Source organism: Pseudophryne corroboree, chromosome 11 (assembly GCF_028390025.1).
Source record: "Pseudophryne corroboree isolate aPseCor3 chromosome 11, aPseCor3.hap2, whole genome shotgun sequence".
In the NCBI taxonomy this organism is placed as follows: domain Eukaryota; kingdom Metazoa; phylum Chordata; class Amphibia; order Anura; family Myobatrachidae; genus Pseudophryne; species Pseudophryne corroboree.
Genome location: NC_086454.1, coordinates 345,078,561 through 345,099,677, shown reverse-complemented (window position 1 = coordinate 345,099,677; position 21,117 = coordinate 345,078,561). Strand labels below are relative to the sequence as shown.

The window sequence follows — 21,117 nt, the reverse complement described above, 5'->3', positions numbered from 1 at the left end:
TACGGGCACAGAGTCACAGATTTAGACAAATATATAGGAGATATTTCACAAAATTAAACTCGAAACAAATTCTTTAACTACAAAGTGGTTTCAAAAAATATATATTTAATATAAAAACGGTGCAAAACAATCTAGCAGGTTGAGCTGCTCAGAAACTTACAGCCGGCGTAACACAATGCGGGCGTACCACCCCTGGGTAATGATGGCAGCACTCTAAGCAGCGGCTACTCCTGCGGTGGCACCTGTAATCACACGTAGCGCCAACGTGCACCGGGCGATAAGGTGTCGGCTCAGCTCTGGTGCTGCTTGAATGAAGATTGCAGAGGAACGGCGACCGTGCTGAAAACTTGGTTCTGAAATACGAAGATTTTGACCCTCTCGAAGACCCACAGGAATATGAGCAGGACGCTGACATACTGAATCCAGGCGTATTTGATCATCTCCCAGAAGCCAGGCTGATATGTGCTGATTATTAAGGACACAACTGGCATTGATGTATGGCAGGAAATCAAAAGAAGAGGAAGTAGACAGGAAATACATTCAATATTAATATTCATCTCAAGGAACATTTGCTGAACAGAACCTGGAGATGAAACGGAGACATGGATGCGGGGCTTCTGGATTAGGGAAACTAAACTCTGATGACGATGAGAAAAATGTCCTGTGTCAGAGAACATCCTAAAGACATGAAAAAGAAGATGTAAAAATACATAACAAGTGCATATCACTGATTACACCAGACGCTGGTCACTATTGAGGACATGTATCCAGACCCGGCGACAGGGGGGTAACAAAGTGTACCCCCATCCCGGGCCCCGAGGTGCCCCAAAGTCCAGAAACTGTTCTGTGGCTCCAAGGGGTAAATGTACAGTATTATCCTCCCGGCTACGGTCGTTATGTGTCTGGCGTCGCTTCTCGTCCTCATTATGTATCTGGCGTCGCTTCTCATCCTGATTGCAGAGAAGCGAGCCAGAGCATAGTATCCTATGTTCAAGCCACCCCGCAACCCCCTTTTCCACCCCCGCTGCCATGTGCCAGCTCCCAGCAGTAAAGCTGTGCCGCGATTCTCTCTCTCTCTTCCCCTCCCTGACACTGGGGGTCATTCCGAGTTGATCGTAGCTGTGCTAAATTTAGCACAGCTATGATCAGGCACTCAAGACATGCGGGGGGACGCCCCACATGTCAGCGTCGGCCCATCCCCGCAGAAGTACAAAAGCATCGCACAGCGGCGATGCTTTTGCATTTGAGGAGTAACTCCCGGCCAGCGCAGCTCCTGCGGCTGGCCAGGAGAACCTCTTCGCGTGTGACGTCACGCAGCCGCCGTGGCACACCCCCTTAATGCCGCCGTCCAGCTCCCTCCCACCCAGTGACTCCATCGCTAGGCAACGACGGCCTTTGGCCGTCTGGCATGCACTGGCGCACTGCAGCACCAGCGCAGTACAGACCCGATCGCACTGCTGCGATAAACTGCAGCGTGCGATCGGGTCAGAATGACCCCCACTGTCTCTCTCCCTGACACTGTCTCTTTTTCTCTACCTGACACTGTCTCTCTCCAAGACACCTTCTCTCTCTCTTTCTCTCTCTTGCTCCCCCCTCTCTCCCTCCCACTCCACTTGCTCCTCCCCCACTCTTTCTGACACACTCTTCCGCTCTCTCCCTGATGCCATCTCTCTCCTCTCTCTCATCCCTTTCTCTATGACACCCTTTTTCTCTCTTGCTCCCGTGTGTGTGTCTCTCTCTCTCTCTCTCCCTGACATACTCTCTCGCTCTCACCCCTCTCATTTCATCTTTTTCCATGAAACCATCTCTCTCTCCCTGACCCACCAACCGTCTATGTCTCTTTTTCTTTCTTACTTCTCTCTCACCCCGACACCCTCTCTCTCCCGCTCCCCTAAAGGGAACTGTAGTGACTTCGGCGGGGGTATGGGGAAGGAGGGGGGGGGGGGGGTGAAGGCAGGGGTCGAGGTGTGGGGAAGGGGGGCACAGAGATATCCATATACTGGGTCACAAGAGTTCTGTTGTCGGCCCTGCATGTATCAAACCTTCTAAAGTAGATGGGTAAAGAAGATCCCCATAGCAACTATTAGCTTGTAAATACCATTTTATAGAATGCTCTAGATCAGTGGTTCCCAAGCTGAGATGCCACAGGGCACTTGCAGGAGTGGCATGGGTTGGTCATAGGCAATCTCAAAATATATAGACAAACAGAAGCGCCACCAATAACTGAACCTCAAGGGGGATCGGTAAGAACAATTCATTTCATATTTTTTACTGAATTTCTCAATAAGAAACTTTGGGCCTAGGAGCGCCGTGAAACAAGTGCTGGTACTACAGGGCGCCGTGAATCAAGAAAGTTTGGGAACCAATGTTTCTCTAAAACATTCTAAATAAAGTCATATAAAAATGATAGATGAATTGTGCAGTGGATTTTGATACACACGTGGGGGGGTTACAGCTGCATTGTGAGAGCAACACAGCAGTAGGTCCAACCAGTTTTCCAACCAGTGCCGCATTTTGTCTGGATTATTTGATGTGCTGAAACTACTGAAATTGTGCAGGTTTTTATTTATTTTTTCGTTCAATAGCTTTAAATGGTTGTGGCTTTGTGTGAAACAATGCAGCCAGGACAGGAACGCCATCTACAGAGTTCATCACCTGGGCTGTACAATTTACACAAATAACATATTCTATGGAGGTATTCTGCTACCTATTGTTCAATTCTGTAAGAAAAGCCAAATCATTGAAGTTCATGAATGCACCGTGGTCTCAGTACAGTTATAATACACAATGGCCTGTGTGTGGCCGGCAGGGACAGGAAGCAGATTCTCTTTTTCTGGCTTATTTTAGTTTTACTTCAAAAAGTGGCCACTCTCATTACTGACCAATGCAGAAGACACTGCACGTCCAATCAGGCGGCTGCTTCTATCAGACCGACATCTCAGCATTATGCGCCAGCACTGCGGTCATGGGTACCATTCCCACCATGGCCCTAACTGTGTGGAGTTTGTATATTCCCCCCGTACTTGCGTGGGTTTCCTCTGGGTGCTCCGGTTTCCTCCCACAATCCAAAAATATACAGGTAGGTTACATAGTAACACAGGGGTAAATTTACTAAGCTCCCGATTTTGACCGAGATGCCGTTTTTTCATCAAAGTGTCATCTCGGTAATTTACTAAGCAATAATCACGGCAGTGATGAGGGCATTCGTAATATTTTGAAGTCCTAGGAAAAAAATCACGAATGAATACACCATCGGTCAAAACACGGCTGTTTAAGTATGAATCTCGGTCATTTACTAAGAAGTGCAAAGCAAAAAAAAACAAACACTGCCGTGAAAAATTACAACTCGTAAAAAAGTGCTAAAAAAAAACCAGACCTTTTTTTTTTATTCGTGATTGGATAGGCATGCACGGATCCATGAGATCCGTGCATGTATATCAGTGGGAAAAGGTGGGAAAGTGCTTATTTTTTCAAAAAAAATTGCGTGGGGTCCCCCCTCCTAAGCATAACCAGCCTCGGGCTCTTTGAGCCGATCCTGGTTGCAGAAATATGGTGAAAAAATTGACAGGGGTTCCCCCATATTTAAGCAACCAGCATCGGGCTCTGCGCCTGGTCCTGGTTCCAAAAATACGGGGGACAAAAAGAGTAGGGGTCCCCCGTATTTTTAAAACCAGCACCGGGCTCCACTAGCTGGACAGATAATGCCACAGCCGGGGGTCACTTTTATATAGTGCCCTGCGGCCGTGGCATCAAAAATCCAACTAGTCACCCCTGGCCGGGGTACCCTGGGGGAGTGGGGACCCCTTCAATCAAGGGGTCCCCCCCCCAGCCACCCAAGGGCCAGGGGTGAAGCCCGAGGCTGTCCCCCCCCATCCAATGGGCTGCGGATGGGGGGGCTGATAGCCTTTGTTGTAAAAGAAAAGATATTGTTTTTAGTAGCAGTACTACAAGTCCCAGCAAGCCTCCCCCGCATGCTGGTACTTGGAGAACCACAAGTACCAGCATGCGGCGGAAAAACGGGCCCGTTGGTACCTGTAGTACTACTACTAAAAAAATACCCAAAAAAACACAAGACACACACACCGTGAAAGTATAATTTTATTACATACATACACACATACATACATACTTACCTTATGTTCCCACGCAGGTCGGTCCTCTTCTCCAGTAGAATCCAAGGGGTACCTGTTGAAGAAATTATACTCACGAGATCCAGGGGTCCAGGGTCCTCGGGGAATCCAGGTGTAATCCACGTACTTGAAAAAAATAACAAAACGGACACCCGAGCCACGCACTAAAAGGGGACCCATGTTTGCACATGGATCCCCTTTTCCCGACTGCCAGAAACCCACTCTGACTGATGTCTAAGTGGGTTTCTTCAGCCAATCAGGGAGTGCCACGTTGTAGCACTCTCCTGATCGGCTGTGTGCTCCTGTACTGAGTGACAGGCGGCACACGGCAGTGTTACAATGTTGCGCCTATGCGCTCCATTGTAACCAATGCTGGGAACTTTCTGCTCAGCGGTGACGTCACTTTAGGTCAACCGCAGGGCAGAAAGTTCCCAGCATTGGTTACAATGGAGCGCATAGGCGCCACATTGTAACACTGCCGTGTGCCGCCTGTCACTCAGTACAGGAGCACACAGCCGATCAGGAGAGTGCTACAACGTGGCACTCCCTGATTGGCTGAAGAAACCCACTTAGACATCAGTCAGAGTGGGTTTCTGGCAGTCTGGAAAAGGGGATCCATGTGCAAACATGGGTCCCCTTTTAGTGCGTGGCTCGGGTGTCCGTTTTGTTATTTTTTTTCAAGTACGTGGATTACACCTGGATTCCCCGAGGACCCTGGACCCCTGGATCTCGTGAGTATAATTTCTTCAACAGGTACCCCTTGGATTCTACTGGAGAAGAGGACCGACCTGCGTGGGAACATAAGGTAAGTATGTATGTATGTGTGTATGTATGTAATAAAATTATACTTTCACGGTGTGTGTCTTGTGTTTTTTTGGGTATTTTTTTAGTAGTAGTACTACAGGTACCAGCGGGCCCGTTTTTCCGCCGCATGCTGGTACTTGTGGTTCTCCAAGTACCAGCATGCGGGGGAGGCTTGCTGGGACTTGTAGTACTGCTACTAAAAACAATATCTTTTCTTTTACAACAAAGGCTATCAGCCCCCCCATCCGCAGCCCATTGGATGGGGGGGGGGACAGCCTCGGGCTTCACCCCTGGCCCTTGGGTGGCTGGGGGGGGGGGGACCCCTTGATTGAAGGGGTCCCCACTCCCCCAGGGTACCCCGGCCAGGGGTGACTAGTTGGATTTTTGATGCCACGGCCGCAGGGCACTATATAAAAGTGACCCCCGGCTGTGGCATTATCTGTCCAGCTAGTGGAGCCCGGTGCTGGTTTTAAAAATACGGGGGACCCCTACTCTTTTTGTCCCCCGTATTTTTGGAACCAGGACCAGGCGCAGAGCCCAATGCTGGTTGCTTAAATATGGGGGAACCCCTGTCATTTTTTTTCCCATATTTCGGCAACCAGGATCGGCTCAAAGAGCCCGAGGCTGGTTATGCTTAGGAGGGGGGACCCCACGCAATTTTTTTTTAAATATTTGACAGTGTTTAATTTAAAAAAAACAAAAAAAATGAACCCCAGCACGGATCACACAGATCCGGCCGAGATTCATTGTAAAAAAGTCGTCAGTGTTTTGCTAATCACTGCCGTAAAAATAGAAAAAAAACCACGAATGACATCGACATCGGAACAAAAGAAAAACCCGAATACGACAGCTTAGTAAATTAGTCGTAATCAATTCAAAAAGTTGCAGTTTTACACTTTCGATGTCATTCGTGATTGAACTTTGACCTGAAACGGGAAAATACGAATCTTAGTAAATTTACCCCACAGTATTTGAGGTTGAATAGAGGCAAATTGCCCATCGTGTTCAACCTGTTTTAAGTTGTGATGATTCTACATACTTGCTAAATAATGTTTTATGACTAGTTAGCTACTATAACTCATGTTACCCCCGGATTAGCCACGTTGATATTTTAAGTATTATAACCTTGGATAGCTTTTTCATTCAGAAATTTATCCATTCCTTTTTTAAATCCAATTACAGAGTCCGCCATTACCACCTTCCCTGGCAGGGAATTCCACATCCCGATTGCCCTAACACTGAAGAACCCTTTCCTCCGTTGCGTTCGGAACTTTCCTCCAGTCGCAGCGAGTGCCCGTGTGTCCTAAACTGTGTTCTTTTAATAAATAATTCCTCTGATAACTCTTTGTGATGTCCCTTTACATATTTGAAGATAATAAGATTTTAAACCTACCGGTAAATCTTTTTCTCCTAGTCCGTAGAGGATGCTGGGGACTCCGTAAGGACCATGGGGATAGACGGGCTCCGCAGGAGACATGGGCACTAAAAAAGAACTTTAGGTATGGGTGTGCACTTGCTCCTCCCTCTATGCCCCTCCTCCAGACCTCAGTTAGAGAAACTGTGCCCAGAGGAGACGGACAGTACGAGGAAAGGATTTTTGTTAATCTAAGGGCAAGATTCATACCAGCCCACACCATCCACACCGTATAACCTGGAATATACGAACCAGTTAACAGTATGAAACAAAACAGCATCAGCCAGAGACTGATCAAACTGTAACATAACCCTTATGCAAGCAAAAATTATACACAAGTCTTGCAGATGTAGTCCGCACTGGGACGGGCGCCCAGCATCCTCTACGGACTAGGAGAAAAAGATTTACCGGTAGGTTTAAAATCTTATTTTCTCTTACGTCCTAGAGGATGCTGGGGACTCCGTAAGGACCATGGGGATTATACCAAAGCTCCCAAACGGACGGGAGAGTGTGAATGACTCTGCAGCACCGATTGAGCAAACATGAGGTCCTCCTCAGCCAGGGTATCAAACTTGTAAAACTTTGCAAAGGTGTTTGAACCCGACCAAGTAGCAGCTCGGCACAGCTGTAATGCCGAGACCCCTCGGGCAGCCGCCCAAGAAGAGCCCACCTTCCTAGTGGAATGGGCCTTAACCGATTTTGGTAACGGCAATCCAGCCGTAGAATGAGCCTGCTGAATTGTGTTACAGATCCAGCGAGCAATAGTCTGCTTAGAAGCAGGAGCGCCACCTTGTTGGCTGCATACAGGACAAACAGTGCCTCTGTTTTTCTGACCCGAGCCGTTCTGGCCACGTAAATTTTCAAAGCCCTGACTACATCAAGGGACTCGGAATCCTCCAAGTCTCGCGTAGCCACAGGCACCACAATAGGTTGGTTCATATGAAAAGATGAAACCACCTTGGGCAAGAATTGAGGACGAGTCCGCAATTCTGCTCTATCCACATGGAAAACCAGATAGGGGCTTTTGTGAGACAAAGCCGCCAACTCCGACACTCGCCTAGCTGATGCCAAGGCTAACAACATGACCACTTTCCAAGTGAGATATTTTAATTCCACCGTTTTAAGTGGTTCAAACCAGTGAGACTTAAGGAACCGCAACACCACGTTAAGGTCCCAGGGTGCCACTGGAGGTACAAAAGGAGGCTGAATATGCAGCACTCCCTTGACAAAAGTCTGTACTTCTGGAAGAGATGCCAATTCCTTCTGAAAGAAGATGGATAGGGTCGAAATCTGAACCTTAATGGAGCCTAATTTTAGGCCCAGATTCACTCCAGTCTGTAGGAAGTGAAGGAAACGGCCCAGATGGAATTCTTCCGGAGAAGCATTCCTGGACTCACACCAAGAAACATACTTCCGCCAAATCCGGTGATAATGTTTTGCTGTCTCGTCCTTCCTAGCCTTTATCAGAGTAGGAATGACCTCATCTGGAATGCCTTTTTCCGCTAGGATCCGGCTTTCAACCGCCATGCCGTCAAACGCAGCCGCGGTAAGTCTTGGAACAGACAGGGCCCCTGTTGTAACAGGTCCTGTCTTAGAGGAAGAGGCCACGGATCTTCTGTGAGCATTTCCTGCAGATCCGGATACCAGGCCCTTCGCGGCCAATCTGGAACAATGAGAATTGTCTGTACTCCTCTTTTTCTTATTATTCTCAACACCTTGGGGATGAGAGGAAGAGGAGGTAACACATAGACCGACTGGAACACCCACGGTGTCACCAGGGCGTCCCCTGCCACCGCCTGAGGGTCTCTTGACCTGGCGCAATACCTCTGTAGTTTCTTGTTGAGGCGGGACGCCATCATGTCTATCTGGGGCAGTCCCCACAGACTTGCAATCTGTGCGAAGACTTCCTGATGAAGTCCACACTCTCCTGGATGTAGATCGTGTCTGCGGAGGAAGTCTGCTTCTCAGTTGTCCACTCCTGGAATGAACACTCTGTCAGTGCGCTTACATGATTTTCCGCCCAGCGAAGAATCCTGGTGGCTTCCGCCATTGCCACTCTGCTCTTTGTTCCGCCTTGGCGGTTTACATGAGCCACTGCGGTGATGTTGTCTGACTGAATCAGAACCGGTAGGTCGCGAAGCAAATTCTCCGCTTGATGAAGGGCGTTGTATATGGCCCTCAATACCAGGACGTTGATGTGAAGACAAGCCTCCTGGCTTGACCAGAGACCTTGGAAGTTTCTGCCCTGTGTGACTGCTCCCCAACCTCGGAGGCTCGCGTCCGTGGTTACCAGAATCCAGTCCTGAATGCCGAACCTGTGACCCTCTAGAAGGTGAACACTCTGCAGCCACCACAGGAGAGATACCCTGGCCCTGGGGGAGAGGGTGATCATCTGATGAATCTGTAGATGTGACCCGGAACACTTGTCCAGTAGGTCCCATTGGAAAGTCCTCGCATGGAACCTGCCGAAGGGAATGGCCTCGTAAGACGCCACCATCTTTCCCAGGACTCGAGTGCAGTGATGCACTGACACCCTTTTTGGCTTCAATAGGTCCCTGACCAGAGTCATGAGTTCCTGGGCCTTTTCTATCGGAAGATAAACCCCTTTCTGTCCGTATCCAGAATCATGCCTAAGAAGGGCAAACGAGTCGTAGGAACCAACTGTGACTTCGGAATGTTGAGAATCCAGCCATGTTGTTGTAACACCTTCAGCGAGAGTGATACGCTGTACAGCAACTGCTCTCGTGATCTCGCTTTTATTAGGAGATCGTCCAAGTACGGGATAATTGTGACTCACTGCTTGCGCCAGAGCACCATCATTTCCGCCATTACCTTGGTGAAAATCCTCGGGGCCGTGGAAAACCCAAACGGCAATGTCTGAAATTGGTAATGACAATCCTGTACCACAAATCTCAGGTATGCCTGATGAGGTGGATATATGCGAACATGAAGGTATGCATCCTTTATGTCCAGGGACACCATATAATCCCCCCCCCTCCAGGCTGGCGATGACCGCTCTGAGCGATTCCATCTTGAACTTGAACATTTTTAAGTATAGGTTTAAGGATTTTAAATTTAAAATGGGTCTGACCGAACCGTCCGGTTTCGGGACTACAAACAGGGTTGAGTAATACCCCATCCCTTGTTGCAGCAGGGGAACTTTGACCACCACTTGTTGTAGACACAATTTTTTAATTGCATTTAAAACTATCTCCCTCTCTGGGAGAGAAGCTGGTAGGGCCGACTTGAAAAAGCGGCGAGGAGGCACCTCTTCGAATTCCAGCTTGTAACCCTGGGAAACAATTTCTATTGCCCAGGGATCCACCTGTGAGTGAACCCAGATGTGGCTGAAAAGTCGAAGACGTGCCCTTACTGGGGCGGATTCCCTCAGCGGAGCCCCAGCGTCATGCGGTGGATTTTGTAGAGGCCGGGGAGGACTTCTGCTCCTGGGAACTAGCTGTGGTTGGCAGCTTTTTCCCCCTGCCCTTACCTCTGGCAAGAAAGGACGATCCCCGTACTCTCTTGTTTTTATGCGACCGAAAGGACTGCATCTGATAATGTGGTGTTTTCTTAGGCTGTGAGGAAACATAAGGCAAAAAAATTGATTTACCTGCCGTGGCTGTGGAAACTAGGTCCGAGAGACCTTCCCCAAACAATTCCTCACCCTTGTAAGGTAAAACCTCCATATGCCTCTTCGAGTCGGCATCACCCGTCCATTGTCGGGTCCATAGGACTCGTCTAGCAGAAAATCGCCATAGCGTTGACTCTAGAACCCAGTAGGCCAATGTCTCTTTGAGCATCTCTCATATATAAGACAGCATCTTTAATATGACCCAGGGTCAATAAAATGGTATCCTTATCCAGGGTCTCAATTTCTGCCGTTAAGGTATCTGTCCATGCTGCTACAGCGCTACAAACCCAAGCCAACGCTATCGCCGGTCTGAGTAAGGTACCAGAATGTGTATAAATGGACTTCAAGGTAGTCTCCTGCTTGCGATCAGCAGGATCCCTGAGGGTTGCCGTATCTTGAGATGGTAGCGCTACCTTTTTGGATAAACGTGTCAACGCTTTGTCCACCCTTGGGGAGGATTCCCACCGTATCCTGTCCGTATTTGGGAAAGGATACGCCATAAGAATCCTTTTGGGAATCTGCAGTTTCTTGTCTGGAGATTCCCAAGCCTTTTCAAATAACTCCTTAAGCTCATGGGAAGGAGTAAAGGTTACCTCAGGTTTCTTTTCCTTATACATGCGCACCCTCGTGTCAGGGACAGGGGGTTCCTCTGTGATATGCAACACATCCTTTATTGCAATAATCATATATTGAATACTTTTAGCCAATTTTGGCTGTAACTTTGCATCATCGTAGTCGACACTAGAGTCAGAATCCGTGTCGGTATCAGTGTCTACCATTTGGGATAGTGGGCGCTTTTGAGACCCAGAAGGTCCCTGCGACATAGTGGCAGGCAGGGCTTGACTCCCTGTACACTCCCTGGACTCAGCTTTGTCCAACCTTTTGTGCAATAAATTCACATTAGCTCTTAAAACATTCCACATATCCATCCAGTCAGGTGTTGGCGTTGTCGACAGAGACACCACATTCATTTGCTCCCCCTCCTCCCTAGGAGAGCCTTCTACCTCAGACATGCCGACACACGCGTACCGACACACCACACACTCAGGGAATTCTCTTATCTGAAGACAGTTCCCCCACAAGGCCCTTTGGAGAGACAGAGAGAGAGTATGCCAGCACACACCCAGCGCCAGTGACCACGGGGAAAAACAATTATCTTTACCCAGATAGCGCTTTTTATTATTACACTGCGCCAAATTATGTGCCCCCTTCCCTTCTTTCAAACCCTCTTTCACTGTGTTCAGCAGGGGAGAGTCCGGGGAGCTTCCTCTCAGCGGTGTGCTGTGGAGAAAATGACTCTGGTGAGTGCTGAGGATCAAGCTTCGCCCCCTCAGCGGCGGGCTTCGGTCCCGCTAAAATCTTTCAAAACTGGCGGGGAATCTTATATATATATGTAGTATAGAGCCTATATATCTATATTTCAGCCAGATCGGAGGTTTAATTGCTGCCCAGGGCACCCCCCCTGCGCCCTTACAGTGCTTGCTATGTGTGTGTTGTGTGGGAGCAATGGCGCGCAGCGTTACCTCAGTGAAGAACCGAAGTCTTCTGCCACCTCTGAAGTCTTCTATCTTCACATACTCACCCGGCTTCTATCTTCCCGCTCTGTGAGGAGGACGGCGGCGCGGCTCCGGGACGAACGGCGAGGGTGAGACCTGCGTTCCGACTCCCTCTGGAGCTAATGGTGTCCAGTAGCCTAAGAAGCAGAGCCTAGCATTTAAGTAGGTCTGCTTCTCTCCCCTCAGTCCCACGATGCAGGGAGTCTGTTGCCAGCAGGCTCCCTGAAAATAAAAAACCTAACTAAAATACTTTCAGGAAACTCAGGAGAGCTCCCTGTAATGCACCCATCTCCTCTGGGCACAGTATCAAACTGAGGTCTGGAGGAGGGACATAGAGGGAGGAGCCAGGGCACACCCATACCTAAAGTTCTTTTTTAGTGCCCATGTCTCCTGCGGAGCCCGTCTATCCCCATGGTCTTTACGGAGTCCCCAGCATCCTCTAGGACGTAAGAGAAATTAATAATATCTCCTCTTAGGCGCCTCTTTTCTAGTATATACATATTCAGCCTAGTAAGTCTTTCCTTATAGTCCAGTCCTTCTAGGCCTTTAATCAATTTAGTAGCTCGCCTTTGAACACTTTTGAGTTCACTGATGTCTTTTTTTTATACAATGGTGCCCAAAACTGAACACACTATTCCAGGTGCGGACGTAGCAATGATTTGTACAGTGGCAGGATTACATCCAAGTCCCTTGACTCAATTCCCCTTTTTATGCACGCTAGCACCTTACTTGCCTTCTTTACTGCGCTTTGACATTGTGTACGGTTATTAAGCCTATTATCAATGAATACCCCCAAATCTTTTTCCAACTCTGTTTCCCCTAGGCGTTCCCCATTTAATATGTAAGATGCAAGTTTGTTTTTAGTCCCAAAATGCATAACCTTGCATTTGTCTGTATTGAACCTCATTTTCCATTTAGATGCCAAGATTTCAAGTTTAGATAGATCATTCTGCAAGGACTCCACATCCAATTCTGAACTAATTATCTTACACAGTTTAGTATCATCTGCAAAGATTGACACTGTGCTTTCCAGGCCTATTTCTAGGTCATTGATAAATATGTTGAACAGTAGTGGTCCAAGTATAGACCCTTGTGGTATTCCGCTGACTACTGGGGACCAGGTTGAGGACTTCCCGTTGACCACTACTCGCTGTACCCTGCTATCCAACCAGCTGCAAATAGTTTTTCCTAGGCCAAGCTCCTTTCATTTTATCATCAGTCTCCTGTGAGGAACTGTATCGAAGGCTTTTGCAAAATCTAGGAAGACCACATCCACTGCTTTTCCCTGATCAAGATTATTGCTCACTTCTTCGTAGAAGCTAATTAAGTTAGTCTGACATGACCTGTCCCTCACAAACCCATGCTGGTTCTTGCTAATAATCCTAGCGGACTTTAGATACTCCTGTATGACGTCCCTTAGAATTCCTTCCAATATTTTTCCCACTATAGATGTCAAACTAACTGGTCTGTAGTTACCCGAAAGATTTTTGGATCCCTTTTTAAATAATGGCACTACCTCAGCTATACGCCAATCCTTCGGTACCATGCCTGATCTAATTGAACTATTGAAAATCAAGTACAGGGGTGTACCAGGCATTAGGCACCAATGAAACATAGAAAGCCCAATATATCAGACACAGCGCTTCACCTTGTGTAGAACAACAGATTAGATAATACACACTATACACAGGCAATGAGGAAGAGCACCTATAAGCATCACTATGAAGTGATTCACTACGTCTTGTGATCATCATCATCATCATCGTGCATTTGCACCTGTCCTCAAGCATCTGCAAACACCTGGGACAGACGCATGTGTGCCACGCGTTCACAACTACGGGAGCACGCCCGTCCTGTACTCACCCTACGTTACTGCGCCCCTTCTCCCCACCTCCTGCCTCTCCAGGTGCCCCGTATCAGAGTCACACAAATCTCCGTGGCTGCATGCTCATGTGGCCTGTCTTCTGAGCATGCGCAAAGCGAGTTTACGCTACGCAAGCCAACGGACGGTCTCTCTCTGCAACAACCCCATAGAAGATTTTGATAAGTTTTAAGTAAAAACAATAACGGAAGTATCATGAAAGTAATGATTAGAATTTTCGATAACAGGATATGAAATGGTCTCCACAGGGTATCGGATGATGGCGTTTACCACAAACGGATCAGACGCGCCTCTTCCAACAAGCCAGACTGGGCTAGGATTGCTCAGGACTGTGGTCACTGTAAAAAGACACAACATAGAAAACTCAGATAATGAAGGTGGGGGGGGGGGGGGTCACTTAGGGTCTGACGCAGACTCGGAGGTAAGTGGAATTACAGATGGGTCTTGTACATTTCAGCAGACTGCACATGCGCTGAAGTAAGAACCTGGACTCTGCGCGACGGCAGGAACAGACATACGCACATGGGGGGTCATTCAGACCCGATCGCATGCTAGCATTTTTTTTGCAGCGGTGCGATCGGGTCTGAACTGCGCATGCGTATGCTCCGCAATGCGCAGGTGCGTCGGCCGCCAGCTACAGGGATCGCTGGACAGCGGCGGATTTAACGAAGAAAGCGATCGCACTGGCATTCGCAAGAAGACCGTCAGGAAGAGGCCGTTTGTGGGTGTCAACTGACCGTTTCTAGGGAGTGTCCAGAAAAACGCAGGCGTGCCCGGCCGTTTGGAGTGAGGATTCCTGACGTCAGCTCATGGCCGGATCATCGCAGCGGCTGAGTAAGTCCTGAGCTGTGCAGAGACTTTTGTTTGTGCAGCTCTCTGCACAAGCGATCGCACCCCTGCACAGCGACTACCCCCTCCCCATGTAGGCGGCGACTGACTGATCACTGCAGTGCAAAACACTGCCTGCGTGCGATCAGGTCTGAATCACCCCCATGGACGGAGATCCCTAGCACGCACGGACTGACGTGACCACTGATGAACCACACTTTCCGTGAAATGGGCTTTTCAGGGAGGAACTGTTCCGTCTCGTGGGAGTATTGGGGACGTGTGAAGTCGGCGTCTGTGCCCGGTCGTGTTGTGCAGATGGAAATTGGATGCCACTTTCAGACGCAGCTTTTGCACGCAGCATGGGGCTGGAGCATGTCCAGATACTAATGGCGATGTCTGCGGCAGTAGGCGGAATAGGCTGCCACATGCAGACGCACGGATCTATGGCATACGCGGGTGGATTCTCGCATAAGAACGTAAGCAGCCTGCCGCAGCTGTACAGAGTGGCGGCAGTGGATGGGTGCGACTCTGAATCACATAATCAATTATTTGGAGTAGACGCAACTAATAGTATATACGGATGCATTGTTACCTGTAACTGACAGCCTCACTCCGTATGATACATAGTGACCGACTTATGGGGTAATAGGACTTGGAGAGATGGGCATAATACTGCTGTCAGATGGCACTTACATGAGATTCCATCACCAACATCAGAAGCTATAGGGCGTGCCCTTCATTTAAAGGACCATCAAACTAAAAAGGTTTCTTTTTATATATGAAACAGGTCAGGTTAAATATCTAGCAAAGCTTTAAATAATGAAGAAATAGGTGTGTACCAGGAGCCTGTGTCTGTGTCCTATGTAGGAACATAACGGGAAGCCAATCAAAGATGGTAGAACACAGAGGTAAGCCAATCAGAGCCTCTGCGGGAGGAACACAGAGGCGTCTGCTCTGGCTCAGGTTATGTGGTGCTCGCGAGTGCTACTTCCTGTTTGCATGCCGTGTAGGAAAGGAGCTCGGAGGGCAACCAGGAGGGAAGCGGAAAAAAGCAAAACCATGGAACAGATTTCTCAATGGCGTCTAATTTCTCTTGTGGCAATTTTCCCAGCAGACCGGGTTAGAAAGGCCCAGAACCCCACACTAAGCTACTGGGACCATAAATTGTACAACAAAATGGCTGCACTTACCGTTCCTCTCCTGATAAGCGGATACTATGTTTGTGAGATCATAGGCACTTGCAAAAGGGCTGCTTCCGTTAATGACCGACACCTGCCACATGGAACAGCAGAATTAACATCAGTGTTGTGTTCCTGTTATGCTGCACATCTGTCCATTCTCCCTTCATTAATATGTATTATGTCTTCCAGGAGAAGAGCGGCGGCATTCCAAGCACACACAAGCACGCATCTATAAAGCCACCACCAGGCACTTACCACTATAGCTTACCATATAGGCACCAGAGATCCAAATACAGTGCAACGCCTGTGTGGGTGCATCGTTACACTGCTGCTGCATTATGGGGGCTGATGCAGGGTCCACACAAGAGCATACAGCATGTGACTGACTTGTGTATGAGTCTACGTCGCCCGTACTTGTCTGCGCACGGTTCTGGAATGTGAGCAGTGTGAAAACACACAATATACATCCACAAAACCGGCTTCAGTCGTCTCTCCGTCAGCCCCTACATTCGGATCTCTGGTGCACAGATTTACACGCTAGGTCTTGTAGAGGAAGGTTTAGTGACGGACAAGCAGGAGAAACAGCTGAAAATAGATATCTGTGGTCAGGAAGGGCAAAAATGAAAGAGAGAGAGAGAGAGAGATGGGGGGTGAGATACAACAGGAGGGAAGAGGAAGAGACCCAGAGAATAGGAGATGGTGAGAGCAAGAGAAAGTGAAGAAGAGATGTAGACAGAGAGAAGAACGGAGGCAGGAAAGAGAACTAGGAGTATATTTACTAAAGTGAAGGTTTACAGAAGTGGAGGGCCCATAGCAACCAAGTGGATTTACTTATAATTTATCTTCCACCTTCTAGAAGATAACAGCTGGAATCTAATTGGTTGCTATGGGCAACATCTCCACTTCCAAAAACCCGTACTTTAGTAAATATACCCCCTAGAGAGAAGGGGAGATGGAGAGAAATAGAATGTGAGGTGTAGAAGCAGAAAAGAAAGAGAAGGTGAGACAGAAAGAGGGTGGGGAGAGAAAGAAAGAAAGAAAGAAAGAAAGAAAGAAAGAAAGAAAGAAAGAAAGAAAGAAAGAAAGAAAGAAAGAAAGAAAGAAAGAAAGAAAGAAGGTGAGACAGAAAGAGAGAGAGAGAGAGAGAGAGAGAGAGGGAGATGGAGAGACAGAAAGAGGGAGATGGAGAGACAGAAAGAGGGTGGGGGAGAGAAAGAAAGAAAGAAAGAAAGAAAGAAAGAAAGAAAGAAAGAAAGAAAGAAAGAAAGAAAGAAAGAGAGAAAGAAAGAGAGAAAGAGAGAAAGAAAGAAAGAAAGAAAGAAAGAAAGAAAGAAAGAAAGAAAGAAAGAAAGAAAGAAAGATGGATGGAGAGACAGAAAGGGGTTGGGGGAGAGAAAGAAAGAAAGAAAGAAAGAAAGAAAGAAAGAAAGAAAGAAAGAAAGAAAGAAAGAAAGAAAGAAAGAAAGAAAGAAAGAAAGAAAGAAAGAAAGAAAAAGAGAGAAAGAAAGAGAGAAAGATGGAGAGAGAGAAAATAAGAATTTACTTACCGATAATTCTATTTCTCGGAGTCCGTAGTGGATGCTGGGGTTCCTGAAAGGACCATGGGGAATAGCGGCTCCGCAGGAGACAGGGCACAAAAAGCAAAGCTTTAGGATCAGGTGGTGTGCACTGGCTCCTCCCCCTATGACCCTCCTCCAAGCCTCAGTTAGGATACTGTGCCCGGACGAGCGTACACAATAAGGAAGGATTTATGAATCCCGGGTAAGACTCATACCAGCCACACCAATCACACTGTACAACCTGTGATCTGTACCCAGTTAACAGTATGATAACAGAGGAGCCTCTGAAAGATTGCTCACAACAATAATAACCCGATTTTTGTAACTATGTACAAGTATTGCAGATAATCCGCACTTGGGATGGGCGCCCAGCATCCACTACGGACTCCGAGAAATAGAATTATCGGTAAGTAAATTCTTATTTTCTCTATCGTCCTAGTGGATGCTGGGGTTCCTGAAAGGACCATGGGGATTATACCAAAGCTCCCAAACGGGCGGGAGAGTGCGGATGACTCTGCAGCACCGAATGAGAGAACTCCAGGTCCTCCTTAGCCAGGTTATCAAATTTGTAGGATTTTACAAACGTGTTTGCCCCTGACTAAATAGCCGCTCGGCAAAGTTGTAAAGCCGAGACCCCTCGGGCAGCCGCCCAAGATGAGCCCACCTTCCTTGTGGAATGGGCATTTACATATTTTGGCTGTGGCAGGCCTGCCACAGAATGTGCAAGCTGAATTGTATTACACATCCAACTAGCAAAAGTCTGCTTAGAAGCAAGAGCACCCAGTTTGTTGGGTGCATACAGGATAACAGCAAGTCAGTTTTCCCGACTCCAGCCGTCCTGGAACCTATATTTTCAGGGCCCTGACCACATCTAGCAACTTGGAGTCCTCCAAGTCCCTAGTAGGCGCAAGACACCACAATAAGCTGGTTCAGGTGAAACACTGACACCACCTTAGGGAGAGAACTGGGGACGAGTCCGCAGCTCTGCCCTGTCCGAATGGACAAACAGATATGGGCTTTTTTGAGAAAAAAACCACCAATTTGACACTCGCCTGGTCCAGGCCAGGTCCAAGAGCATGTTCACTTTTCATGTGAGATGCTTCAAATCCACAGATTTGACTGGTTTTAAACCAATGTGTTTTGAGGAATCCCAGAACTACGTTGAGATCCCACAGTGCCACTGGAGGCACAAAAGGGGGTTGTATATGCAATACTCCCTTGACAAACTTCTGGACTTCAGGAACTGAAGCCAATTCTTTCTGGAAGAAAAATCGACAGGGCCGAAATTTGAACCTTAATGGACCCCAATTTGAGGCCCATAGACACTCCTGTTTGCAGGAAATGCAGGAATCGACCGAGTTGAAATTTCTTCGTGGGGCCTTCCTGGCCTCACACCACGCAACATATTTTCGCCACATGTGGTGATAATGTTGTGCGGTCACCTCCTTTCTGGCTTTGACCAGGGTAGGAATGACCTCTTCCTGAATGCCTTTTCCCTTAGGATCCGGCGTTCCACCGCCATGCCGTCAAACGCAGCTGCGGTAAGTCTTGGAACAGACATGGTACTTGCTGAAACAAGTCCCTTCTTAGCGGCAGAGGCCATAAGTCCTCTGTGAGCATCTCTTGAAGTTCCGGGTACCAAGTCCTTCTTGGCCAATCCGGAGCCATGAGTATAGTTCTTACTCCTCTACGTCTTATAATTCTCAGTACCTTAGGTATGAAAAGCAGAGGATGGAACACATACACCGACTGGTACACCCACGGTGTTACCAGAACGTCCACAGCTATTGCCTGAGGGTCTCTTAACCTGGCGCAATACCTGGCCCGTTTTTTGTTCAGACGGGACGCCATCATGTCCACCTTTGGTAATTCCCAACGGTTTACAATCATGTGGAAAACTTCCCCATGAAGTTCCCACTCTGCCGGGTGGAGGTCGTGCCTACTGAGGAAGTCTGCTTCCCAGTTTCCATTCCCGGAATGAAACACTGCTGACAGTGCTATCACATGATTTTCCGCCCAGCGAAAAGTCCTTGCAGTTTTTGCCACTGCCCTCCTGCTTCTTGTGCCGCCCTATCTATTTACGTGGGCGACTGCCGTGATGTTTTATCCCACTGGATCAATACCGGCTGACCTTGAAGCAGAGGTCTTGCTAAGCTTAGAGCATTATAAATTTACCCTTAGCTATATTTATGTGGAGAAAAGTCTCCAGACTTGATCACACTCCCTGGAAATTTTTTCCTTGTGTGACTGCTCCCCAGCCTCTCGGGCTGGCCTCCGTGGTCACCAACATCCAAAACTGAATGCCGAATCTGCGGCCCTCTAGAAGATGAGCACTCTGTAACCACCACAGGAGAGACACCCTTGTCCTTGGATATAGGGTTATCCGCTGATGCATCTGAAGATGCGATCCGGACCATTTGTCCAGCAGATCCCACTGAAAAGTTCTTGCATGAAATCTGCCGACTGGAATTGCTTCGAAGGAAGTCACCATTTTTTTACCATGGCCCTTGTGCAATGATGCACTGATTTTAGGAGGTTCCTGACTAGCTCGGATAACTCCCTTGCTTTCTCTTCCGGGAGAAACACCTTTTTCTGGACTGTGTCCAGAATCATCCCTAAGCACAGGAGACTTGTTGTCGGGATCAGCTGCGATTTTGGAATATTTAGAATCCACCCCTGCTGTTGTAACAGTATCCGAGATAGTGCTACTCCGACCTCCAACTGTTCCCTGGACTTTGCCCTTATCAGGAGATCGTCCAAGTAAGGGATAATTAAGACGCCTTTTCTTCGAAGAAGAACCTTCATTTCGGCCATTACCTTGGTAAAGACCCGGGGTGCCGTGGACAATCCAAACGGCAGCGTCTGAAACTGATAGTGACAGTTCTGTACCACGAACCTGAGGTACCCTTAGTGATAAGGGCAAATTTGGGACATGGAGGTAAGCATCCCTGATGTCTCGGGACACCATATAGTCCCCTTCTTCCCAGTTCGTTATCACTGCTCTGAGTGACTCCATCTTGATTTGAACCTTTGTAAGTGTTCAAATTTTTTTAGATTTAGAATAGGTCTCACCTATCCTTCTGGCTTCAGTACCACAATATAGTGTGGAATAATACCCCTTTTCTTGTTGTAGGAGGGGTAATTTAATTATCACCTGCTGGGAATACAGCTCGTGAATTTTTTCCCATACTGCCTCCTTGTCGGAGGGAGACCTTGGTAAAGCAGACTTCAGGAGCCTGCGCAGGGGAAACGTCTCGACATTCCAATCTGTACCCCTGGGATACTACTTGTAGGATCCAGGGGTCCTGTACGGTCTCAGCGTCATGCTGAGAGCTTGTCAGAAGCGGTGGAACGCTTCTGTTCCTGGGAATGGGCTGCCTGCTGCAGTCTTCTTCCCTTTCCTCTATCCCTGGGCAGATATGACTCTTATAGGGACGAAAGGACTGAAGCTGAAAAGACGGTGTCTTTTTCTGCAGAGATGTGACTTAGGGTAAAAAACGGTGGATTTTCCAGCAGTTGCCGTGGCCACCAGGTCCGATGGACCGACCCCAAATAACTCCTCTTCCTTTATACGGCAATACACCTTTGTGCCGTTTGGAATCTGCATCACCTGACCACTGTCGTGTCCATAAACATCTTCTGGCAGATATGGACATCGCACTTACTCTTGATGCCAGAGTGCAAATATCCCTCTGTGCATCTCGCATATATAGAAATGCATCCTTTAAATGCTCTATAGTCAATAAAATACTGTCCCTGTCAAGGGTATCAATATTTTTAGTCAGGGAATCCGACCAAGCCACCCCAGCTCTGCACATCCAGGCTGAGGCGATCGCTGGTCGCAGTATAACACCAGTATGTGTGTATATACTTTTTATGATATTTTCCAGCCTCCTGTCAGCTGGCTCCTTGAGGACGGCCCTATCTATAGACGGTACCGCCACTTGTTCTGATAAGCGTGTGAGCGCCTTATCCACCCTAAGGGGTGTTTCCCAACGCGCCCTAACTTCTGGCGGGAAAGGGTATACCGCCCATATTTTCTATCGGGGGGAACCCACGCATCATCACACACTTCATTTAATTTATCTGATTCAGGAAAAACTACGGTAGTTTTTTCACATCCCACATAATA

The 21,117-nt window shown here is 48.0% G+C and overlaps 1 protein-coding gene across 2 annotated transcripts in view; it reads right to left on the bottom strand.

Moving 5' to 3' along the window:
- Positions 1-85: 85 nt before the first annotated feature.
- Positions 86-21,117, bottom strand: part of TMEM231 (transmembrane protein 231) — an 82,251-nt gene continuing 61,219 nt past the window's right edge. For both annotated transcript variants that reach the window (XM_063945954.1, XM_063945953.1), the window contains exons 6-8: positions 15,436-15,517; positions 13,643-13,755; positions 86-455 (exon numbers count right to left, since the gene is read on the bottom strand). In XM_063945954.1, the coding sequence (XP_063802024.1) occupies positions 291-455; positions 13,643-13,755; positions 15,436-15,517 (360 nt within the window). In that variant the 3' untranslated portion in view covers positions 86-290. The remainder of the gene's footprint in view (positions 456-13,642; positions 13,756-15,435; positions 15,518-21,117) is intronic.